Source organism: Mirounga angustirostris, unplaced genomic scaffold (assembly GCF_029215605.1).
Source record: "Mirounga angustirostris isolate CCGP_5_RB_7025 unplaced genomic scaffold, mMirAng1.0.hap1 SCAF_7, whole genome shotgun sequence".
NCBI lineage: Eukaryota > Metazoa > Chordata > Mammalia > Carnivora > Phocidae > Mirounga > Mirounga angustirostris.
Window position 1 is genome coordinate 33,333,651 of NW_026991715.1, and position 24,506 is coordinate 33,358,156.

The following is a 24,506-nucleotide window of genomic DNA, read 5'->3' on the forward strand; positions in this document are numbered from 1 at the left end:
TTCTTGCCTGAATCAAAGGCTTCCTTGGGGGTGAAGCTCTTAAGTGAGATTTTTATTTATGTCTCACATCTAAAAAGGTACCATTACAGAGAAATCAAATATTTTTTTTTCCCAAAAGAAATTAAGGTAAGTGAATGAAGACAAGAGGGAGCTATGCTGATAATCACTATTTAAGAGGTATGGCAGGAAAGAAAGGCCCTGTTTGTGGCCTTATAAAACAATTATAGGGGAGGCTGAAAACAACTTGACAAGGGCAGAATTAAACATTAATTCAGGATCAGACCTTTGAAAGCGTCAGTTGCTCCAGGAGCACAATTCTTGTCAGGGTGAAATTTCAGGGCAAGTTTTCGGTAAGCTTTCTTAAGCTCTTCATCACTGGCATTTCGAGAAACTCCTAGAATTTCATAGTAATTTCTGCATTTCTTGATCCTAAAAACACACATCAGAAACATGTATGTCTACAAAGGCTCCTTTTGTACGATTAACTGTAAAATAGTATGTTTACATTTTACATTTACATCTGATCCTCCAATCTGTGAGCCCCAAAACAAACCTAAAAGAAAACTGGTGAACACATTCATGAAACTTTCAAATTGATTAACAAGGTCCTCCTCCCACCGAGAGCTTAATGCCTTTCAAGGTATTTTTACATCCAATATTTTATTCTTCCTGTATCCCTACAAGTGGGTAGAACAGACATGCTGATCCTTATATCAAGGTGCAGGCTAAGCCCCTGAGAGTTCAACCACAGGACGGCAAATTCAGAAGAAACACCTAATCACTCTAGTGATTTCTCTCTCTTTTTCCTTAAGGCTGCCTTTCAAAACTTTGTTTTGAAAAGTTAATATAGGGGCGCTTGGGTGGCTCAGTCCTTAACTGTCTGCCTTCAGCTCGGGTCATGATCCCGGGGTCCTGGGATCGAGTCCCACATCTAGCTCCCTGCTCCGTGGGAAGCCTGCTTCTCCCTCTCCCACTCCCCCTGCTTGTGTTCCCTCTCTCGCTGTGTCTTTCTCTGTCAAATAAATAAATAAAATCTTAAAAAAAAAAAAGTTAATATATACACACACGGTAGAAGATAAATATCCAACAGTACTAAACTATATACAGTGAAAAAACTTCCTGCTTCCCTATTCCCTGCCCCCCAGTCTCCCACCCTAAGGACAACCACTGTTAGTGTTCTGTGAATCCTGTGTATACATATAGACACCTCTCCTTTTTTTTTTTTTTTTTTTTTACCTAGGAGCATATTGTAATCACCTTTATACATCCTTCTTTTTAAAAAACCAAAAGTTTATTTTAGAGATGGATTGATAACATATAGAAATGAGTACAGGATAATAGTTTAGACTAGAGTGGCAGTTCTGAACTTTTTGATCTCAGAAGTTTCTTATACTCTTAAAAATTACCTAAGTCCCAGAAGAGTTTTTGTTCATGTGAGTTATAGCTATCAATATTTACCATACTAGAAATGAAAACAAGAAATTTAAAAACAGAGTGATGATATACTACCTATCAGGTAGCTTCTCAAAAATTCCACTCTACTATCATGAGAGAATGAGAGTGAAAAAGGCAAATAATGTGTTTGTACCATTATGAAAATTGTTTTAAACTTGCAGACCCCCAAGGGTTTTGGGGTTCCCAAGCTACACTCTGAGAAATGTTGTACTAGAGCATGAACTCTGGGGCCAAAATGCCTTGGTTGGGATCTTATCTTGCTGTGTAATTAACCTCTGTGCCTTAGTGTTATCTTCTGAAATGGGCTAATAATTTGAACTATATTTCACAAGCTGTTATCATTTAAATGAAGTATTCATCAAAGTGCTTGATAGCATGTGACACCCCATAAATATTGGCTATTACATATCTATGTCATTCTTTTCAAAAGCTGCATTGCTTTTATGGATTATATTTATTGCATTTTATGGATTATATATATCCTCTACTGATAGGCACTTACAGAATATCTCCAGTCTTTTGCAACTACACGATCCAATTAGGCAGAGAGAGGCCCAGGGTCTTGCTCAGGAGTTCAAAGTAAGTCAGTAACACAGGCTGGACTGTAAAGCAGGGTCTGGAATGTCAGTCATGGTCCTCCCCCAAGAGCTGCCCATGGGGATCCTTTGGATCCCCAGCCCAGTTTCCAATCTCTGCTTCCATGGCAGATACTCCTCTGCCTCTTTCTCTCTTTTGTATAAATTTGTTATTTGTTTAATAACATTTTTCTTGAGCTACAATTCACATATCACAAAGTTTACTCTTTTAAAATGCACAATTCACTGATCTTTTACAAAGTATATTCACAGAGTTGTGCACCCATCATCATTATCTAATTCCAGAACATCTTCATTACACCAGAAAGAAACCCCATACTCATTGGCAGTCATTCCTCATTTTACTTAGCAACCCCTGGCAACCAATAATGTACTTTCTGTCTCTATAAATTTGCCATTCTGGACATTTCATATAAAAGGAATTATACAAAATGTGGACTTTTGTGTCTGGCTTCTTTGACTAGCATAATGTTCAAGATTCATTCATGTTGTAGTATGTATCAGTACTTCATTCCTTTTATTACCAAGAAGTATTCATTGTATGGATATTCCCCATTTTGTTTATCGATTCATCAGTTAATGGACATGCAGGTTGTTTCCATTTGGGGGTTATTATGGATAATTCTGTACGAATGTTCACGTACAAGTTTTTGTGTGGAAGTATGTTTTTATTTTTCTTGGTATTTACCTAGGAGCGGATTGCTAGGTCAGGTGCTATGTTTAACCTTCTGAGGAACTGGCATTGTATTTTCCAACCTGGCCACACTGTTTTCCATTCCTACAAGCAATATATAAGTGTTCCCATTTCTCCACATTCTTATCAATACTTGCTGTTGTCCATCTTTTTGATTATTGCCATCCTAGTGGGTGTGAGGTGATGTGGTATCTCACTGTGGCTTTGGTTTGTATTTCCCTACTGACTCATGATACTGAGCAACTTTTCATGTGCTATTGGCCATTTGTAGATTATTTTTTTTAAATATATTTTTTAAACATTTGTATATATTCTTTGGAGGAATGCCTAGCAGATCCTTTGCCCATTTTTCAATTGGGCTATTTGTCTTTTTATTGTTGAATTGTAAGAGTATTTTATATGTTCTAGATATAAGTCCCTTATCAGGGACTTTCAAACATAATTTGAAACATTTTCTCCTGTACTGTGAATTGATTTTTCACTTTCTTGATGGTATCTTTTGAATACAAAAGCTTTAAATTTTCATGAAATGCAGTTACCTATTTTTTTCTTTTGTCATTTGTATTTTGGGTGTCATGTCATGGAAGAGGTACATTTATGTTTTCTCCTAAGAGTGTTATAGCTGTAGCTCTTAATTTAGGCCTTACTTTAGGTCTTTGAGTTAACTTTTGTGTTTGTGTGAGAAAGGAGTCCAAGTGCATTGTTTTGCATGTGGGTACCCAGTTGTCCCAACACATGTATTAAAGACAATTCTTTCCCCTATTAAATTGCCTTGGCACTCTTTCTTTTCTTTTCTTTTTTTAAAGTAAGCTCTACACCCAATGTAGGGATTAAACTCATGACCCCGAGATCAAGAGTTGCATGCTCCACTGACTGAGCCAGCCAGGTGCCCCTGCTTTGGCACTCTTGTCAAAAAAATCAGTTGAGGGTGCCTGGGTGGCTCAGTTAGTTACACAACTGCCTTTAGCTCAGGTCATGATCCCGGGGTCCTAGGACTGAGTCCCACATTGGACTCCCTGCTCAGCAGGGAGTCTGCTTCTCCCTCTGACCCTCCCCCCTCTCATGCTCTCTCTCTCTCTCAAATAAAATCTTTAAAAAAAATCAGTTGACTGGGGACGTCTGGGTGGCTTGGTTGGTGGATGTCTGACTTTTTTTTTTAAAGATTTTGTTTATTTGGGGGGGGCAGAGAGAGGGGGAGAGAGAGAGAGAGAGAGGAAGAAAAGCAGACTCTGTGCTAAGTGCAGAGCCCGACGCCAGGCTGGATCTCAGGACCCTGAGATCGAGACCTGAGCCAAGATCAAGAGTCAGACACCCTGGGATGTATGGGTGGCTCAGTCTGTTAAGTTTCTGACTCTTAGTTTTGGCTCAGGTCATGATCTCAGGGTCCTGAGTTCAAGCTCATGCTGGGTGTGGAGCCTACATTAAAAAAAAAATCAATTGACCATAAATATAAAGGCCTACTTCTGGACTCTCAAGTCTATTCCATTGATCTACATGTCTATCCTATGCTAGTCTACATCATAACTGTAGCTTTGTAATAAGTTTTCAAACTGGGAAATGTGAGTCCTCCAACTTTGTTCTTTTTCAAGACTGTTCTGGCTATTCTGGGTCTCTTGTATTACCATATGAATTTTAGGATTGGATTGTCAATTTCTTCAAAAAAGGCAGCGAGGGATTTGATAGGGATATGTTGAATCTATTGATCGATTTGAGTAGTATTACCATATTTCCAATATTAAACCTTAATAAAATAAGCCTTTCCAATATTTAGCTCCATGAACACAGTCAATCTTCCCATTTATTTACACATTCTTTAATTTCCTTAAATGAAGTTTGTAGTTTTCAATGTACATCTTACTCTTCTCTTGTTAAATTTATTCCTAAGCATTTTATACTTTTTTGATGGTGTTATAAATGAAATTATTTTCTTTTCCATTTTTGGATTGTTCATTGCTACAGTACAGAAAAACAATGATTTTTGTGTACTGATCTTGTATTTTGAGTTCAACTTTGTTGAACTCAATTATTAGTTCTTTTTTTTAAGATTTTATTTGTTCATTTGAGAGAGAGAGAGAACGAGCTCAAGTGGGGGGGTGGTCGGAGGGAGAAGCAGACCCCCATTGAGCAGGGAGCCCAACGCGGGGATCCATTCCAGGACCCTGGGATCATGACTTGAGCTGAAGGCAGAATCCCAACCAACTGAGCCACCCAGGTGCCCCTCATTTATTAGTTCTAACTGTGTGTGTGTGTGTGTGTGTGTATTCCTTAGGATTTTCTTTCTTTTTTTTAAATAAAGATTTTATTTATTTATTTGAGAGAGACAGCACACAGGTCAGGGGGAGCAGCGCGCAGAGGGAGAAGCAGGTTTCCCGCTGAGCAGAGAGCCTGTCCTGGGTCTCGATCCCAGGACCGCGGGATAACGACCCGAGCGCAAGGTAGACGCTTAACTGACTGAGCCACCCAGGCGCCCCTATTCCTTAGGATTGTCTGTATTATATCATATCATCTATGAATACAGTTTTACTTCTTTCCAATCTGGGTGAATTCTTTTTTTTTTTTAATTTTTTAAAAGATTTACTTATTTATTTTATTTTTTATTTTTTAAAGATTTTATTTATTTGACAGAGAGAGAGCATTAGCAGGGGGAGCAGCAGGCAAGGGGAGAGGGAGAAGCAGGCTCCCCACTGAGAGGAGAGCCAGACATGGGGCTCTATCCTAGGACCCCAAGACCATGACCCGAGCTGAGGGCAGACGCTTAACCGACTGAGCCACCCAGGAATCCCATTACTTATTTATTTTAGAGAGAGCCTGAGCACACATAAGTGGGCGGGGGAGGGTCAGAGGGAGAGGGAGAGAATCTCAAGCAGACTACCTGCTGAGTGTGGAGCCCGAACATGGAGCTGGACCTCTCGACCCTGAGATCATAACCTGAGCCAAAGCCAAGAGTCTGAAGCTCAATTGACTGAGCCACCCAGGCGCCACCAATCTGGATGACTTCTATATCTCTTTTTCTTGCCAAAATGCCCTGGCTTGAACCTCTAGTGGCTAGAGTGAACATACTTGTCTTTTTCTTGACCTTGGAAAGCATCCAGTTTTTCACCATTAAGTATGATGATGTTAGCTGTGGGTTTTTGGTAGATGGCCTTTATCAGCTGAGGAGGTTCTCTTCTACTCCTATTGTGTTGAGTATTGTTATCATGAAATAGTGTTGGATTTTGTCAAATGCTTTTTCTGTACCTATTAAAATGATCATGTGGCCTTGTCCTTTATTCTATTAATATGGTGTATCACACTGATTAATCTTCATGTGTTAAACAACCTTGCATTCCTGGGATAAATACCACTTGGTCAAGGTATATAATCTTTTTAAAAAAATATTTATTCTTTTTTTTTATTTGAGAGAGAGAGAGGGCACATAATTGGGGGGAGCAGCAGAGGGAGGAGGAGAGGAGCAGACTCCCCGCTGAGCACAGAGCCAGATGCAGGGCTCAATCTCACGGACACAAGATCATGACCTGAGCCAAAACCAAGAGTCAGAAGCTTAACCAACTGAGCCACCCAGATGCCCCAAGGTATATAATCCTTTTTATATGTTTTTATATGTTGCTAGAATCTATATCCATAAGGGATATTGATTGCTAGTTTAGTTTTCTTATGTCTTTGTCTGGTTTTACTTGTAGTGTAATATTGGCCCCATAGAATGAGTTGGGAAGTGCTCCCCTCTCTTGTATTTTCTCTAATAGTTTATGAAGGATTAGTTAATTCTTCAAATGTTTGGTAGAATTTACCAGTGAAGGCTTCTGGGCCTAGGTTTTTCTTTGTGGGAAAATTTTTTAAAAATTTTATTTAAATTCAATTAATTAACATATAGTGTGGAAAAAAAATTAACATATAGTGTGTTAACAGTTTCAGAGATAGTTTCAGAGGTAGTTCAGTGATTTATCATTTGCATATAACACCCAGTGCTCATTACATCCTTAATGCCCGTCACCCAGTTACCCCATCCGTCCACCCCCCACCCCCAGCAACCCTGTTTGTTTCCTATAGTTAAAAGTCTCTTATGGTTTGTCTCCCTCTCTAATTTTGTCTTATTTTATTTTTCCCTCCCTTCCCCTATGATCCTGTTTTGTTTCTTAATTCCACATATAAGTGGATGTGGAATTAGCATGATACCCTCTAATTCCATCCCCATCATTGCAAATGGCAAGATTTCATTTTTTTGATGTCTGAGTAATATTCCATTTTATGTATCTATGTGTGTGTGTGTGTGTGTGTGTATCTTCTTTATCCATTCTTCTTTATCCATTCATCTGTCAGTGGACATCTGCACTCTTTCCATAGTTTGGTGATTGTGGACATTGCTGCTATAAACATTGGGGTGCAGGTGCCCCTTCAGATCACTGTTTGTATCCTTTGGGTAAAAACCTAGTAGTGCAACTGCTGGGTCACAGGGTAAAATTTTTTTATTATTAATTTAATCACTGTATTTGTGGTAGGTCTGTATGATTTCCTAGTTTGTACATTTCTACAAATTTGTCTGTTTCATCTAGGTTATCTAATTTGTTGGCATACAATTGTTCATAGTATCCTTTTAAAATCTTTATTATCATTGTAAGATTGGTAGTGATGTCCCCTCTTTTATTTCTGATTTTAGTTATTTGAGTCTTCTCTCTTTTTCTTGGTTAGCCTAGCTAAGGGTTTTTCAATTTTGTTGATATTTTCAAAAAGCCAACTTTTGGTTTTGTTGATTTTCTGTTGTTTTTCTAACCTTGATTTCATTTATTTCCACTCTATATTATTTCCTTCATTCTGCTTGCTTGGATTTAGTGTACTCTTTTTGCTCTTCTTTTTCTGGTTTGTTAAGGTGAAAGATTAGGTTACTGATCTGAGATTTTTAAATATATATATATGTATATATATATATATAAACATTTACAGCTATAAATGTCCTTCTATGTATTGCTTTAGTTGCATCCTGTATATTTTGGTATGTTGTGTTTTCATTTTCATTCATCTCAAAGTATTTTCTAATTTTTCGTATGATTTCTTCTGTGACCTATTTGTTATTTCAGGAATATATTGCTTAATTTTCACATATTTGTGAATTTCCTAAATTTGCTTCTGTTGTCGATATCAGAGAACATACATTGTATGATTTTAATCCTTTTAAATTTATTGACACTTGTTTTGCAGCCTAACATCTGATCTATCCTGGAGAATGTTTCATGTATATTGAGAAGAATGTGTATTCTGATGTTGTTGGCTAGACTGTTGTATAGATGTCTGTTTCATCTAGTTGGTTTTCCCTGCCTCTCCGACACAGAAGCAGTAAAGTTACCTCAGATTACACCCTAACACTCCACTCCCACCTAGTCTTGCCTCTGAAGCCAAGAAGCTGTTGTGCTTCCATAATAATAATAAAAGTACCAATAACAGTCAATGCTTATGTAACACATTCTGCCAGGAACTCTACATTAAAATCACTCATTGAATCCCACCACAGACTCACCTTTGTACCCCGAGCAGCTGTTCCTCAGTGTAAGTGGCACTTCCCTCACCCTGTCGGGTTGCATTCCACTCATGCTCAGACTTCTTTTCCTTTTGCACTTTCATGCAGTTACAGCACCCACAGGGATCATGACTTTCAGGAAGTCTATCTTCTGGGTATTTGTTTCTTCTAACTGCATCAATGTAAGCTGCAAAGCAATAGCCCCTCCGTTAGGCCTCAGTCTGATCTGCAATTAACTTTGCTACTTGCCCTCGCTATCAGGGAGGCTGCTTGTGGCCCTGAGTGTGAAGGCCAAACTACTGACATCATACTGACTTTTAAGCATCCATATAAAATTGAATGAACATCTTCCTTGAGAAAATAATATAGTAAATACGGAGGCAACCATGAAAAACTTATAATGCTAGAAATATGAAGCATAATAATGTCCACCATACCTACAGTGGTCATTCAACAAATAATTTTGAATCAGAGCCAGAGAAGGGGCTTAAGAGGCATGTCCTCAGTACCTTGCCTTTCAAAAGGTGTCTACCTTTAGTGCAGTGGAGGGGGAAGCCTATTTTTCTGTGATCCATGGTCAGAAGTCACATTGCTCATAAAATAATTTGTTGTTGTTGTTGTTGCCATGCTTCCCACCACTAAGATTTAAAGTAGGGGTGAGTTCAGTTCTTTTAAACTAGCAGTTATAGAACAACACACTTGGCTAGATATATGGGTAAGACCTACTTCTGACCACAAAGGGGTTATAGTTTAAAGCGAGAAGATTCGATTCATCATAACACCTGGAGAATGTAAAGAAGGCCATAGCAATCCAGTCAAGGAAGGCAGAAGACTCAGGTCCTGTCTGGAGGATCTGGAAGAGGCTTTAAAAATGTCTCTCTCCTGCCTAAAATCCCTTAGTGACTACCCACTGCTCCTTGTCCAAATTTCTTATAGGCTCAGCCTGCCTCTGCAGCCTCCTCCCTCACCACGAGCTCTTTTGCAGCCTATGCTCTAGCCACACCAAATACCTTTCAGATCAGCAATGCTTTCTCTTTTCTCTGTGCCTTTGCACATGCTGTTCCCTCTGCTTACAACATTCTTCCTCTAAGTCATCCTGACTAACTCCAAAGCATCCTTCATGTCATCATATGTCACGCTTTCTTCCTGAGGCCTCCTCTGACACCCAGGCTGTCAGTGTGCTTCCCAAACCTAAGACCTTGCTGTGTAGCTCAGGACTTAGTGGCTCTGTTTCGTAATTGTCTGTCTACCTGTCGAACTCCCTCAATGGATTGTGAGTTTTGTGATCGCAGGGGCCCAAGTCTGTCAGATCCCTACTGCACGATCAGCATAATGCAGGGTACATAATAGGTATTGAATCAATACTCTTTGCTTGACTGCAGAAAGGCCGGCCTATCGGTCCCGATGTGGGCTGCAGGAACAGGACCAAACGGAGATTGAGAGTCAGGCGGCCTACTTGGGCGGAGCGAGGATAGGGGCCGGAAAAGCAAGCTGTGGGAATTCGCATCACCCTGCTGACCTCCCAGCCACCCTGGCACAGGCGGGACCTGACCACCGCGGGCCCTAAGCTGGGCACGGGCCAAGACGGGGCGGGGCTGGGGGCCGGAGGCAAAAAAGTCATCACGGGTACTCTGGGCTCCTAGCCAGTTCCTTAGCTTGAGCCAGCGCTCCTGATTTTCAGATCCCGGCCCCTGCCCTGGGCGGTCCCCCACCTAATTCGGAACCCTACTCAGGCTCAGCATCTCTTCATAGGCCTCCATCCTTCACCTCAGGCCCAGGGTCTCAGCCCTCAGTAATCTCAAGGAGCTCCATCCCTCTCCCAACTCTGCCCTGTCCCACCCTCCGGCAAGGACCTGGTACCTTCGGTCCAGCGCTCTCCGCTGCCCAGAGTCGCAGCCATATCGGTTCCCAATCAGCAGGTCTGCGGAGCCTCCCCAGCGCCCGAGGCTGAAAGGGACGGGGCGAGAAGCGCGGGGCATGCTGGTCATTGTAGTCCAACTCATAGGAGCCGCGGGACATTGGACTACAACTCCCGGCAGGCTCCGAGCGAGGGGCTGTTGGAGTTGTAGGGGCGTGTGGGGCTCGACCCTTGGAAGTGAGGTCTGTGGAGGTTTGTTGCTGCTGGTTGACTGCTGGGCGACTGCGGACCACACTTTCACTCGTCTGTAGCGTGGGAATAGTGGCTTCGGCCTCACCTAACACTGGGGGCATTCAGGGAGGCGCGATGAAATCCTGCCTGGGAAGGGTTTTGCGAACTAGAGGATCACAGTATGACTATTCATCTCAAGGATGTCCTTTTAAAATATATGCTAATGCCCGTTCTGTGCAAAGTGTATGTTTGGTCCTGGAGATTGAGAGACGGGTTTTGGGGATGTGAACCCAATCCTGAGATTTTAAGAACCAAGAAAACAGAAAAGTGAGGTAGATTTATGTAGAGGGCAGGCTGGGTATGCCCCTCTTCGTGCGTTTGCTTTGGCGCAGCATCATTCGAGGGACCTCTGAGGTCTAGGGGTAGAGAAAGAAGAAAGGGGCAGGTGTTGGAGCCAGCATTAAAGCCCCTATCTTTGCTGTTCCTTATCCTTCATCCATCCCATCCTACTCCAGGGCACCTCTGAGACTTTTCTCTTCTGTTCCACCCCACTCGTTTCCGTGGCCCATTTGCTTGTTTTCTGAAGGCCCTACGGAATTAGTAAAAGGAAAGTAAAATATTCCTGCGTTTTCCCACTCAGGTCTGCATGGGGCCTAGCAAAGAATAAAAGCAATTCTCATAGTGCCTTACTGACTCGTGCCTGCGGGTGAATTGGGATGGCCAAAGATCAGGTTTCAAAAGTGAAAAATGATCAATTCATTCCAAAACAAAAAATTACTTAGAATTCATTGAGATCTTACCCAGGAAGAACACATCAGTATGCCAACAATGATACCAAGCAGCAGCTACTTAGGCATTTGGGGACTGGGAGATGATCAGCTGGAGACACAAACTGATAGGGTAAACTCCTCCAGTTGTATGCAGTTCTTATTCCTTCCCTGCAGTTAGTGGTGGCTCTAGGATATATGAGCATCAGTATGCTAAGGAAGGCACTTGTGCTTTGCAGGCAAGGGACCTGATCAGGGATATACATTAGGTGATTAAACTTAAGAAGGAAATTTATTTGGTTTTGAGAAACTAGACTGCTCTAAAATATGGACAGGGGAAGGTGGGGTATGCCTTAAGAGTCTAGGGGCACAGGGCTAAGGTCTGGAGGTACTCAGAAATCTCAGAGTGCTATGAAGTGAGAGGTATCTGATTGATAGTGGGGGTGCTAGAGCACTGTGGGGAGTAATTGGATTGAGAAGGGGTACTGTGAATTATGGGGCTACTTAGGAGTAGAGTCCAGGTTCAAGAATGCTGAACAAGATTTGGGAAGTTGCAGCCTTTTGGAAATGTCTGGTACCTCAACAAACCTTTTCCATCGTCCTCTGAAACCTCACTCCCCACTTTTTTTCTACAAGACTCATTTAGTCCTAAATCAGTAAAAAATGGCTTAGCATGGTAACCTTGTCAGATACTGCGAGCAAACATACCCTTTAGCTCATTTACACCTGAATTAACACTACTAGATGAATGTTTCTATGACTGTAGCACTAAGAGTAACTTAGAACTCCAAACCTCAACATTTAGAACACTTCTGTGCCAGTTTTGGCTTAAGCACACCAACCACTCAACAAAACAATTCCCACTATCAAATTCAGTCTCTGTGTTTGTTAAAAGAGGAAGCTTTGGGCTCAGAAGGTTCAGGATGGAGGTGCCCGGGGAAAGTAACCAGCAGGAGGAGTGAGGAAGCAACTGGGAAGGAAATAAGGAAAGAGAATTTGGGAACTCTGAGGTGGTTCTCAAGGAGAAGGACATAGGTATAGAAAGGAGTTCAAAGAGGTGATAAAGGACGTCCACAAATCCAGAAGGAGACCGCTGAGCAGAGCCACACGATGTTGTCCAACAGATTCAAATTGAGTTGATTAGTACTAGCCTGGCTTTAGGAAATTATATGCATGTACTAGGCCAAGGGGCCTGCAATGATCCTTCATCTGCTAAACCATTTTATTGAGAGCTGGCCTCTGATATCTATCAGTTTTCTCTACTTTTAGAAATATTTGTTGAACTGTAGTGAATTTTTGCTGGTGATACTGAGGTTTGCCTTGTGCCCTATATGATTGAGATACTGCCCCATTTATCCCTGGAAGAAAGATACTGAGTAAATGTTCCCTCTGTCCAACTGGGCCTGTGTGCCTGAGCTGGTTTGTTGGTTGCCCTCCTATAAGATGGGGAAAGAAGCAAAAGAAGGACCCTTTACAGTAACCACCCCACCCCACCACCTGTTCCTGCTTTGGGGCCATCTAGTCCTGTGTTAGAATAGGGAGGAAGCTGTCTTGTAAATGGCCACCATCCTGTTGTCTAGACATCAAGGAAGAGATACTGTCTCAGGGAAGTTGCAGGGGCTGCAGAAGGCTGCACTCGGATTTCCTATCAGAGGTGGGTTCTTGTATTTGCATATATAGTAGGATCCTCTAGCAGAACTCCTTCTAAAGCAGTTTGCTAGAGAATTAAGTGAATTCATCCTTGCCCCCTTCTCAAAGGAAAGCTATTTAGCAACAGGAAAAGCAACCTGGCTAATGAAGAACTGCAATGTCGGTTTCTGGGTAAAAGCCATCCAATCTCATATTCATACCAGTTCACACCCTTTCCCCCGCATATAAATACCTTATGACTAACAGCTCATATTTGCAGGACATTGTCCAGAGTCAGGGGGAAGTTTGTCTTAGAATGGAGACATCAACTGAGTTACCTAGAGTGAACCTCATGTTCTTGACCTAATTTGTCCAGTATGATAAGCAGCTGAATGAAGTGCCCATGGCAGCCAGAATAACAACAATTCAAACAGAATCTAGTACTTCTAGACATTGTTATGTCACCTGGAGAGTTCTATCACAATGATGGATTTTTTTGTGTGTGCTGGAACTGGCTAGGAAGTCGTGCTTTTTGCAGTGTGGCTTAAATAAATATCTCTGAGTTATTTTAAAAAATGCTGTCATATTTTAGGGGCACCTGGGTGACTCAGTTGGTTAAGCATTTGCCTTTGGCTCAGGTCATGATCCCAGGGTCCTGGGATTGAGCTCCCAGCCCAGCAGGGAGCCTGCTTTTCCCTCTCCCTCTGCCCCTCTCCCCAAATAAATTATTTTTTAAAATGCTGTAGTATTTTTTAAAATGCTGTAGTATTGCTGTCATAGGTTGGAAATAGACTCTGAGATTTGCATGCTGAGGGTTCATTGGTGAGTGCTCCTGGGAACAAGAGCTATGAGGAGTAAGGGAAGCTGGATTGGACAGAGGGGGAAATTGAGGCAAGAGGTCTAGGTCTTTATCCCACCCCCATCAACCAGTCATCAGCCAGCTATGAGCCCTCAGCAGCCAATGCTCCTTTTTTTTTTTTAATTTTGAGCAGCCAACACTCCTAACAGCTGGGGAAACAGCGCGTTGACCTTGAAGTGAGACCTGGGTGGTGATACTCCACATTGTCTGCTGCAATTGCCAACTAGTACTTCTGCTTCCCACATGTCTCCACATTTACTCTTCCATTTTACCTACCAAGTAGCTACCAAAGGCCAGTTAGGAATCATTCTTCCCTCAAGACACAGGGAAATCTTTTTTTTTTTTTTTTTAAGATGACAGAGAGAGAGACAGCAAGAGTGGGAACACAAGCAGGGGGAGTGGGGGAGGGAGAAGCAGGCTTCCCGCGGAGCAGGGAGCCCGATGTGGGGCTCGATCCCAGGACACTGGGATCATGACCTGAGCCAAAGGCAGACACTTAACGACTGAGCCACCCAGGCGCCCCAAGACACAGGGAAATCTTAAGTCCAGAGAATGTAGAAGACTTGCCCAGACTCACCTAAGACTTGTCTCTGGCTTCCACCCAGGGTGATCTCTACTCAAAAGATTGTGTTCATTTTTTCTTACATCTAGAGTTTATAGAACTGTAGAATATAAGAACCAGAAAAGATAGTGAAGACCAAATAGTCCAGCCACCTTGCTTTAAAAGTAAGAAAACAGGCTGGGAGCTGGGGAGTGATTTTGCCCAGCTGCACAGCTTAGCCTGTGATGACAAATCCTGCCCTCAAGAGCCAGTTTTTATGACCTTCGATGTGCTGGGCACCGTGTACCAAATAGGAGCTACAGAGGTGACTAGATTTCAAGCCTTGTCCTAGAAGATTTTAGAATCCAATAGGTTTCTTCAGTCCGCTTGAATAGTTGCAAAGAAATTGTTCCAGGCTTTCTCTCTCAGATCACCTCGCAGAGTCTAAATCCAGAAGCAAATAGCATATTGTTGCACGTTGTTCCGAATGTGTAAGCTCCTTGTAATCTGAACTGCCAACTAGCAGATACTTATAAAGTTAACCCCTCTGTGCAGACACCCACAGGTGACTCTTCCACTGAATTTTCCCCAACCAAGATTCATTTCCAAACCAGTGTCATGGTGGAGATTTCTAAGAAAACGAGTAACTGCTTTTCCTCCTTCCCTTTAAAAGACTTAAGAGTGTTTGTCACCCTTTATTCTCTTTCTAGGACACAAAGATTACAGCTGTATGGGGTAAAGGGGGTGGGTTTTGGCTTATGAAGTCACAGACCTACCCCTGTTCCAGACCTCCCCGGTGTTATTCCAATAGCTAGGACCAAAGCAAGGCATGTCTACCCTGAGGCAGGCAGAGGACATCTGCCCTCATATTATTCAGCTCTCCCTGCTGGCCTTCCCTAGTCAGAATGCGCTGTGCCTCTCATGTTCTCACTCTCCAGGTTCAACACGTCTTTACTGGTGACGAATGGTCACTGTTTCCAGCTCCCTTTCTCTCTCCTCTCTTGAAGCAATTAGTCCCTCAGGACCTCATTCTTCCTTGATAATCCGGGGGAACGGGCGCCTGGGTGGCTCAGTTGGTTAAGCGACTGCCTTCGGCTCAGGTCATGATCCTGGAGTCCCGGGATTGAGTCCCGCATCGGGCTCCCTGCTCAGCAGGGAGTCTGCTTCTCCCTCTCCCGCTCCCCCCTCTTGTGCTCTTTCTCTCTCTCAAATAAATAAATAAAATCTTAAAAAAAAAAAAAAATCCGGGGGAACTGAGGCAGACCTGACAAAATGTTCAGTCTACCTCGCAGGTTGCTTGGAGAGCTCCCCACAGGGGCAGAAACTTGGATCCATACCTTGCCCAGGAAAGGAGACCCCGCAGCTGCTAGAACACCGTTAACAAACACGCACGAGAGCACAGACCTTAAAAGAAATTAGACCGTCGGCCAGAAAATAATTTTAATGCAAAGTAGCAAAGGCCACTCCACTTTGTCATTTTCCTTGCTCTTGCTCTCCAGACTCCCCCTTCCTGTGACGGTGAGCAGGTGGGAGGAGCAGGCTGTGTTTCCAGAGTGGCTGCCCATATGGGAAAGAGTCTCTCATACTGGCAGCTTGCTCCTAGATCTGGAGGAATGCCAGTGTCCTTTTAGATCTTGGAGTAAGTGTGAAATAATAAAATAATTTATATGTGGTTCATGCCTCTACCACTTCCATCGCCTTCCTCTTTACAGACACAGGGCAGCTGCGTCATCCTTTGACCCATGGGGACCCAACATTGCTTCTAAAGAACCTGCAAAATAAATACATCATGAAAAAGGGTGAACTTCTCGGGAGTGGCAGGTTAGGGAAGAGGAGAGCAGAGCCTGCATCTCTGAAAGTATCTCCTTTCTGGTTAAGGAACTAGAACCTGAAGGTAAGAAAAGGAGAGAGAAGGGAGGAAGGAATCAGGAAAAATGTACCTTCTCTGCTGTGGGGCATCCTTTGCTGTTATTCATGTTGATATTCTTCATGGAGATCAGGGTGATGCTGTCTTTCTCTCCGTTGGCTGTAGAGCAGCTGGGGGTAAGAAAGGAACATGGGTTGTAAAATGGAGGAGGAGGAGGGCAATGGGGTGGTCAGGCAGCTGTGGGGTTAAGTGTTGGAACTTCCACCTTTGTTTCAATAAACCTGTATTTTGGTGGTGGACCCTAATGAAATGGGAGTGTGCTTGGAAGCCTAAAAAACTTGTATATAAATCTTAGTTTTTCTACTTGCTACTTGCGTGATCTTGACCAAGTTACAACCTCTCCAAGTCTCAATTTGTTCAAATGTACAGAATGCAGTGTATCTGCCTTGAGGCATTGCTGTAAGGATTTGAGATAATATTATAAAATACCTGCCATAGTGCCTGGCACATACAAGATGTTCCTTAAATATTTTCTTATTTAAAGGGTATATTAGAGGGGCGCCTGGATGGCTCAGTTGGTTAAGCGCCCGACTCTTGGTTTCAGCTCAGGTTGTGATCTCAGGGTCATGAGATCCAGCCCTGCGTCGGGCTCTGAGCTCAGTGTGGAGTCTGCTTAAGTTTCTCTCTCCCTCTTCCTCTGCCCCTCTCCCCTCCTCTCTCTCTTTCTCTAAAATAAATCAATAACATTTTTTTAAAAAGCGGGGTATATTAGAATCTGAATTCCTACATTTTTCATGAGGGAGTTATAGAGGCTTAGCCCACAGGCTGAAGAGTTCCAGTTCATCTCCTGTCTCCTGATTGTTTCATTTTAGGGTCGCCCCTGTCCTGCCCATCCCTAGTCCTGGCCTCAGTGGTGGCTGTCAAGATTCCATGCATGCTTGTGGGAGCATATGTGCAGGAAGTATCAGTTCTTTTTTTTTTTTTTTTAAGATTTTATTTATTTATGTTAGAGAGAGAGCAGGGGGAGGGGTAGAGGGAGAGGGAGAGAATCTCAAGCAGACTCCTCACTGAATGCAGAGCCTGACACGGGGTTTGATCTCACGACCCTGAGACCATGACCTGAGCTGAAACCAAGAGCTGGACGCCCAACTGACTGAATCACACAGGCGCTCCAGGAAATATCAGTTCTCTCTTGGAGTGGGGGACTGAGAGGTCAGATAGATGATTCCTCCCTTACACCTCTGACAATCTTACCTTTCAGATAGCCCCGGACTCCCAGGTTTCTGGGGATCTGTAAAATATTCAAAGGCACAAATTGGGGGTCACATGCTATAACTCAGAAGCCCACCCAAGTGGACTGCCCTTCTGTCTCATCAGTGGTGCTTATGTGCCATTCTTTTCCTAAACTCCAAATGTAGCTCTTGGTCTCTTAGCAAAGAGGGGCAAAGGGGGGCCCTGAGTGGCAGGGCATGTACCTTCAGACTCTTTGTTCTTCCGACACTTAAACCTTAGACTGACCACACTGACTAGGACGATCACCACAACCACCAGGATGACAATGAAGCTGATAACACCTGAACAGGGAAAAGGACAGGGTAAAGGTGAGGCAAAGGAGGGTCAAAAGGGGGCAACAGGAGTCCAAATTCCCCTCCCAGCTAAGTGCTGTGTAGATAGGCTCTGAGAGCAAAGTGAATTCCCCTTCTCTGCTGAATGAATGAGCTCTCAGCCCACTACCCCTGCCCAGAGCGAGCTCCACAGCCCTGCCTCACCCTCCCATAAGAACATGGAACCCAGCAGAGCCCAGAAGAGCTGACTGGAGGGCCAGTGGAGGCTCCTTCCTACCAGGGCCTTCTTCATCAGCCAAGCCCTCCTAGAACAAATAGGTGGGATTTAAACTTATGTTTCCAGATCCAGAGTCCAAGTTAGTTCTTGGTTCTACCACTCTTCCCACCTTCTCCCTCTTACCAAATGCAGCCACAGTGAGCACCGTCTCTGATGTGGGGCTGGGCAGGATGAAAGAGTCTTCTCTTGTCCTCAGACTCATGGTGGTTGATATGGGAGTAATATTTTGAGAAGTGTCTGAAATGGAGTGGGGATGGGTGCATCAGTGACGGGACTGGGATGGCCCACCAGAGAGAGAGAAAGCTAGCTCCCCTCCCACTTCCTCAGGTAAAGAACTCAGAAGGAGCTCATGCCCTACAAAAAAGACTTCCTCCTTGCCACTCAGACCAGATCTCATGAGGATGGAGGTCGGAACTGGGTAATGTGGGATCAGGTGAATGGCATTGCTGGTTGCTCATGTTACTAGCTCCAGGGGACTCCAAAAATTCAAGATGCCCCCCCCCAACCGTTAATCTCTTCCCACCATCCCCTTGGGGCCCATTTATGCTCCAGAGATAGGGAGCCAGGCTGGGCAATGTAGAGCAATCTGTGTTTTTGCCAAAGGTTGAAGTGGGCGGAAAAAAGCTCACTGGATGTTTATCCCCAGGCACCGATTTAATGAGGCAGGCTGCCAGTTAAGGGACACAAGTTTCTGGCCCTCTTAAAAAGTAGTACTATCACCCATCTCTTCCCCTCTTCAACTCTTTTTTTTTTTTAAGCTTTTATTTTTAAGTAATCTTTACAGCCAACATGGGGCTTGAACTTGTAACCCTGAGATCAAGGGTCACAGCTCCAGCGACTGAGCCAGCCAGGCACCCCCTCTTCCACTCATTGTACTGCAGGTCTGATCGCTGTCCGTTTCCTTATCCATCCCTGCACTGCCAAATAAGTCTGTGAGTATAAAAAATTCCCAGAGCCAAGGGGTAGGATGAGAGAAATGGTCAGGCTGCTGTGCTGGGCCTATATGCCATGAACCAGCAGGTCCACCCCCTCCCAGCTCTTGCCCCACATTGGCGTGTGAAGGTCAACCTGCCCCAAAGAGTGTGTGGCCCTGGCCAAACGCCTTTTGCCTCCCTTGCCATCATTTTGGGTTCTACCTCTCCCTTTCCCCTCCATGCCTTTATCAGTCCCGAGTCCATCCAGGCTCCTTTTGCCTTCATTGTGACCAGGCCCAAGGCTGTGTCTCTACCTCCCACCAAACCTCTCTCATCCCCAAATCAGGTTGCCACTGATGTGGATCCTGGCCCTGTGAGGCCTCCTTGTGGGGCAGATCCTGGGTCTTCTGAGGAGGTGGAGAAGGACCCCAACTAGATATGACCCCATGCTCTTGACCCTCAGCCCCAGGTACTCACCAAGTCCTGCTGTGTACTTCTGTGTCTGGGACTGAGTCAGGCCCAGCGGGGACTGGGAGTGACCATCCACAGTACTGGTGCTCGGTGTCACGGGTTTCCTGGCTACCATGAGGACCTGTGAGGCCTTCTCTGGAGCTGCTGTGGATTAGGAAGCATGGGTAGGCCTGCTCAGGGCCTCAGCCAGCCTGTACGAGGGGGCCTCTTTAGTCCAAAATCTTCCTTTTCTTTACTGCTTTCAGTTCCAGAAGGAGCCATCCTCTCTTCTAACTTTGGGCCTTTACCTATAAAGGCCTCTGCCTGGAATATACCCTACCACCCTCCACCCCACACTCCTCATCTGGTTAACTCCCTCTTGGGCCTCAGCTTCCAAGGTCACTCACTCTAGCATGTCTTCCCAGGCTCCTGAGTCTGAAGCGGCCTATGTCTGTGTCTGTCTTGGCCCTTGCAGCCCTTTCTGCTTATGCTCATCACAGCCCTTTCCCCCTGCTTTGTAGTTGGCAACATACGGTCCTGTTTACTTGTCTGTTCCCCCACCAGTCTGTATTCTCCTGTAGGGCAGCAACTGTGTCTGCTTCCTCACTGGGCCCTCCCCAGAGGGCATCTGGATCTGAGCAGCAGAGTACCTGGGGTCCCAGTGCTGGCCAGAGGGCTTGGGCTGCTGGGCTCTGAGGAAGGGCTGTCTCCTGCAAGGACAGAGGCAAGGGGAGGTTGGAGGGGGCAGGCTGGGTGACACCACTGTCCCTTGCCCACCTGAGAACCCTTGGGCTCCAAGCAGATCTGAAGGGCTGGGCAGGGGACCGGGCGGGGACAGGGACCTGCCCCTCCGCAGCCACACTCACTCACCTATGTTGGAAGAAAGTAGCTTTGTGGTTAGACTTTGATGGCTGAAGGCTCCTGAAATAAATCATCTGAGGCTGAGGGTCACTGCTACGTATAGCTCTGTCTCCCTCTCTTCTTCCCTGTAGCCTGAGTTTTCTAGTCTTTCTCCCTGCCCCCCCGCCCCCGCCAGCCATTTATCTCTGTCCTCTTCTGAGGCTCATTAGCCTGGGTCAAGCTGGACTCAGCCTTCGATGTCCTGAGACCTCTGGCCCTGGCCCCCGTGACCTGAGCTCTGTGCTCCTCTTGCCCTTCCTAAGCTGCCAGGCCTAAATGCCAGAGTAGACCCCGTGTGTTTGGTCTTACCCTGAGGGCGAGATGTCTGCATTGTAGTGGGCTGGGAGTGGTGGCCTGCAAGAGAGAGCAGAAGACTTTGACTCACTTGGTGAGTCTCTTGCCCAGCACAGAGCCCACAGAAGAACCCAGGCTTTCCAAGCCCTCCGTGCTGGAAGGCAGACACACTTGGCAGAGGGCTGCAGGACGTGGCTCTGGCTCACAGGGCTAGCTTCCTCTGAAACCACCCACAACTCAATAGCACCATCACCACCACCTCATGGTTCAGTGTCCCAGAGTCCTTTCCTGTCTCTTTAATCCCACATGGGTTTTATGCCAAGCTGATAGGAGGTCAGGGGAAGGTTATTTCAAACTAGTGATTTGTCCAAGGACAGAGGGCCAGTGACCTGTGACATCTAGATAAGGACCTAGGACTTCAGGTTCTTGCTACCCTACCATTGAGCCATCCATTTCTCCCTGTGAATATTGTCGTCTTGGTCCTGCCCCCAAGGGAAAGGGATGGAAAGATGTGGTGAATAAAATGAGGTTAGGGATTGGGGTTGGTATCTGGGCTGTCTCTCTGCCCGCCCCACCCCCCAGCTAGAAGGAGGGGTGCACACAAGAAGCGAGTTCTGAGGTGTATATATAGGGGGCAGGAAAGCTCTAGAACATGTGGCCAATTTTACTTTCATAGGCAGAGGCTACTTCAGAAATGGCCCGTTGTTAGCTGAACCCAGGGAGGAGCCAGTTACCAGGAGGCCCCAGTCAGAAGCCCTCATTGACTTTTTTGTATGGACACGTGTACGCCTGTGGGCCTCTGGGTCCATGTGTACGTGTGCTTGTGTGTCCCTCTGTGTGTCCCCTGTGTGTGTGGGACCTGAAAGGTCAGGTTGTGTTTGCTCATTTTCCACAATGAAATCATTCTTGAAACCTGTGAACAATGTGAAAGGAAAACAACGTGGGGAAGTGGAGCCGCCCAGCTGGGTTCCCGTCCCTCTGCCACGGCTGGGACCGCAGACTCTGGCCTGGCCTTCGGCCTCCCAGGCCCCCGTCCACAGGGAAGTCCCAAGCCTGGGCCTGGGTGAGCCGAGGTGGCCACAGCCAGGGCCTTCCCAGCCTGCGGCAGCCTGCCACTCTGTTTATTTTCCTTAGCCACTGCCTTCCTCCATGGGGCTATCACTTTGGATGGTGTGGGTTTAATGGTTTCCAAACCCAAGCTTGCCCAAACCCTGGCTGTGTTTTTCCAGGTCACCAATCTCTGGTAGCCCCACCCCCGGTTTGGGTGGGGACATCAGAGGGGGATTAACACTTGTAGGTGCCCGAGGCTAGAGAGAACTCTGCCCAGCTGTAAATGACCCTGGAAGAACACCTTTCAAGGCACAGCCTGAAAACACCCGGCAGTTACTGATCAAGCGTGTCCTAGGTACCGTCTGCACTCTGTCAGGTTGTAACGTTAGCTTTTAGCGAGTAGCCACAGTGCACTGCCTTCCTGCAGATGTGGAAACAAAATTAGGGTCTCGGAAGGAGTTCCAAAGTCACAGGCTCCAAGTGCCAGTACCCTGTTCTCTGTCTTCTGGCCCTGTCCCCCTACCAGAACTTTCTGTCACCAGTGGATTCCTCTGTGAGTAGGGGAGAGATTTCAGGAACATCTGTTTCTGCAGGCCAGGGTATCTCTGACCACTGGGCCTGCAGACAGCCCAAGAACCCCACAACCCCGGCCACAGAGATTCTGATTTTCCTGCCTCTCCTCCCTAATCCCTACCTGCTTCATGACCTTCCAGCTTCTCCTTTCTCCCTCACCACCACCCTTGTCCCCTATTTTCCTCAGTAGCATAATTTAGTAGTTAAAAAAATCACAGATTTTGGAGTCTGACAGGTGTGAGTTTAAGTCCAGACTCGACCACTTTCTCTCTGACCTGGGCCCCTTCTTTAAAATGCAAATGGCGGGCGCCTGGGTGGCTCAGTTGGTTGAGCGACTGCCTTCGGCTCAGGTCACTATCCTGGAGTCCTGGGATCGAGTCCTGGGATCGAGTCCCGCATCGGGCTCCCTGCTCAGCGGGGGGGTCTGCTTCTCCCTCTGACCCTCTTCACTCTCATGCTCTCTGTCTCTCACTCTCTCTCAAATAAATAAATAAAATCTTTAAAAAAATAAAATAAAATAAAAGGCAAATGGCTTTCATACCTCATAAGTGCTTGTGTGGATAAGAAAATTCATATAAAGTGCTTAACCCCATGCCTGACAGACAGTCCACGCTCAATATATGCTAGACATTTTTATTTTTGCGCCGTTCTCTCCAATCCTCCAAGTTTCTGTGTATCCAAGTCAAGTCTCCTTGTGGGCCTGATTAGCCTCAAAAGGGTTCCTCAAGGAGGATAGTAAGTGTGCTGAGATTTTGCGATGATAGATGAGGAAACTCGCAGGGCAAGGGGTGAGCATGGCTTATGCAGAGTTTACCCAGGGCATTTCAAGCCCTGCTGCTTGCCTGGACAGTGCCCTCTCATGAGTCTCGCCTTTTAATCTCCTCTGCCATTCCTGTGGTTTCTACAAGAGTCTAACGCCCCCCCCCCACACACACCAGGGGAGAGCCACCCTCTCTCCCCATCCAAGCATTTTGCACTCTTTGCTGCTGCCATGAGGGCAGGCTCATAAGTCTCCAACAGAGGACTGCTGGAGAGTGAGGTGGGGGTGGGGAAGGGATGACCAAAGGGAAGTTGCTGCCCTGTGAGTCAGAATCTCCTGGATTTCTCATGGTTCCCAGCAACTGCTCCCTAATTAGAGGACCCCTTCTGAGCGGCTTCACACTTCATCAGCTAGCAGAGTCCAGTCTCAGAGGTGTTATTTCCAGTCATCTCCTCTGGGTGTCTTCTCACCCAGCCCCCCACCGGGCGAGGGTGCTGTCCTCTCTGATAAACAGTTCTTTGTATCTAACCTGAGTCCCTCTGGCTGTGATTGGAGCTTCAAGTTGTTACTCCTCATGTGAAAGAAGAATAAGGATCACCTGTAAAGCCCAAGGTGCAGACAATTTTGTGCTAGAACACCCTGGAAGGAGCTCTCTGGCCTCAGTCTCATGCCAAGAGAGTCACTTCCCCACATTTCAGGAGGCCAGCCTCTGTGGGGACCGCGGTTCGCCCTGGCAATTTTCCCACAAAAGGGTTTAACCACATCTCGACTTTACCTTCGCTCAGTAATGGCCCCCCTCACCCCCAATTCAACTGGGTCCCTTCATGAGAAGGCTCTGGAATTTCCCTTGGGCACGGGCCTGGATGGAGAGCATATGCCTCGTCCATGGTGAAGGACGGACAGGCGCCCAGGACTCCCAGCTGCGGGAGGGGAGCTGCTGAAGCAGGGAGGCAAGTGCCTCTTACCTTGGAGGAGGAGGAAGCCAAGGATGGCCCAGCACAGCGGCGTTGCTCCGACGGTGCCCATGTCAGCCGCTCAGCGGTGGCTCTGTCCATAGTGGAGAAGAGAGGGAGTGCTGGGGCGGGGTGGGGGGTGGGGGCTGGCTCTCCAGGAGCTTCCTGTCAAAGAATAGAAGGAAACAGATTGGGACTGGCTCCAGGGGCCCTGCTCAGCCCGGCAGCCCAGATGAGGATGTAAGGCTGAAGCAGCAGTGACCGTGTCCGGGGCTCTGCCCGGCCTGGGCTAGAGCTACTGGGGTGTCTGTCCTCCAGGGCCTTTCGACAAAGATCAGCGATGGCCGCGAGGCTCAATGCCCCCTCTCTTCCCCTCTGAGGGGGCCATCACGTCCCTCTACACACCGTCTGGAGGCTTTTGGAGGTTTTCCTGGAGTCTAACTCCAACCCCTCCCCATACTGTTTCAGACCAGGTCCCCCTCTCCCATGATTGAGCCCTAAAGCTCGGCCCACCAGCCATCCATGCTCTGTAGACGCTGAATGCTTCCCAGTCCTCTCCCTCCTCGGGGCTCCCAATGCAAATGGGACTCCCAGCATCTTTCAGGGAGGCCTTACAAACATTGTTCTTCTTTTTTCTTTTTTTAGTGTTTTATTTTTAGGTAATCTCTACAACCAACTTGGGGCTCAAACTTAGAAGCCTGAGATCAAGAGTCGCATGCTCCCCTGACTGAGCCAGCCAGGCACCCCTCTGGTTATTATTTTTT

At 46.0% G+C, this 24,506-nt stretch overlaps 2 protein-coding genes across 6 annotated transcripts in view; both read right to left on the reverse strand.

Moving 5' to 3' along the window:
* Positions 1-15,389, reverse strand: part of DNAJC18 (DnaJ heat shock protein family (Hsp40) member C18) — a 31,249-nt gene extending 15,860 nt beyond the window's left edge. Inside the window, exons 1-4 of the mRNA XM_045893460.3 lie at positions 14,176-15,389; positions 10,115-10,201; positions 8,255-8,441; positions 284-429 (exon numbers count right to left, since the gene is read on the reverse strand). Of these exons, the coding sequence (XP_045749416.1) occupies positions 284-429; positions 8,255-8,441; positions 10,115-10,154 (373 nt within the window). The 5' untranslated portion in view covers positions 10,155-10,201; positions 14,176-15,389. The remainder of the gene's footprint in view (positions 1-283; positions 430-8,254; positions 8,442-10,114; positions 10,202-14,175) is intronic.
* A 155-nt stretch (positions 15,390-15,544) lies between these two features.
* Positions 15,545-23,892, reverse strand: ECSCR (endothelial cell surface expressed chemotaxis and apoptosis regulator). Of its 5 annotated transcripts, none has more exons than XM_045893480.3 (10): positions 23,755-23,890; positions 20,422-20,466; positions 20,083-20,133; positions 19,863-19,922; positions 19,240-19,374; positions 17,972-18,085; positions 17,482-17,580; positions 17,261-17,297; positions 16,080-16,176; positions 15,545-15,910 (listed from the first exon to the last, which is right to left on the reverse strand). In XM_045893480.3, exons 1-10 carry the CDS (start codon positions 23,813-23,815, stop codon positions 15,902-15,904), a joined length of 708 nt encoding a protein of 235 aa, XP_045749436.1. In that variant the 5' UTR covers positions 23,816-23,890; the 3' UTR covers positions 15,545-15,901. The 5 variants fall into 5 exon arrangements, with proteins under 5 accessions (XP_045749436.1, XP_045749427.1, XP_054367693.1 ...); XM_045893471.3 differs by having other exon boundaries at positions 19,240-19,377; positions 23,755-23,888; XM_054511718.2 differs by lacking the exon at positions 20,083-20,133 and having other exon boundaries at positions 23,755-23,892.
* Positions 23,893-24,506: the final 614 nt, after the last annotated feature.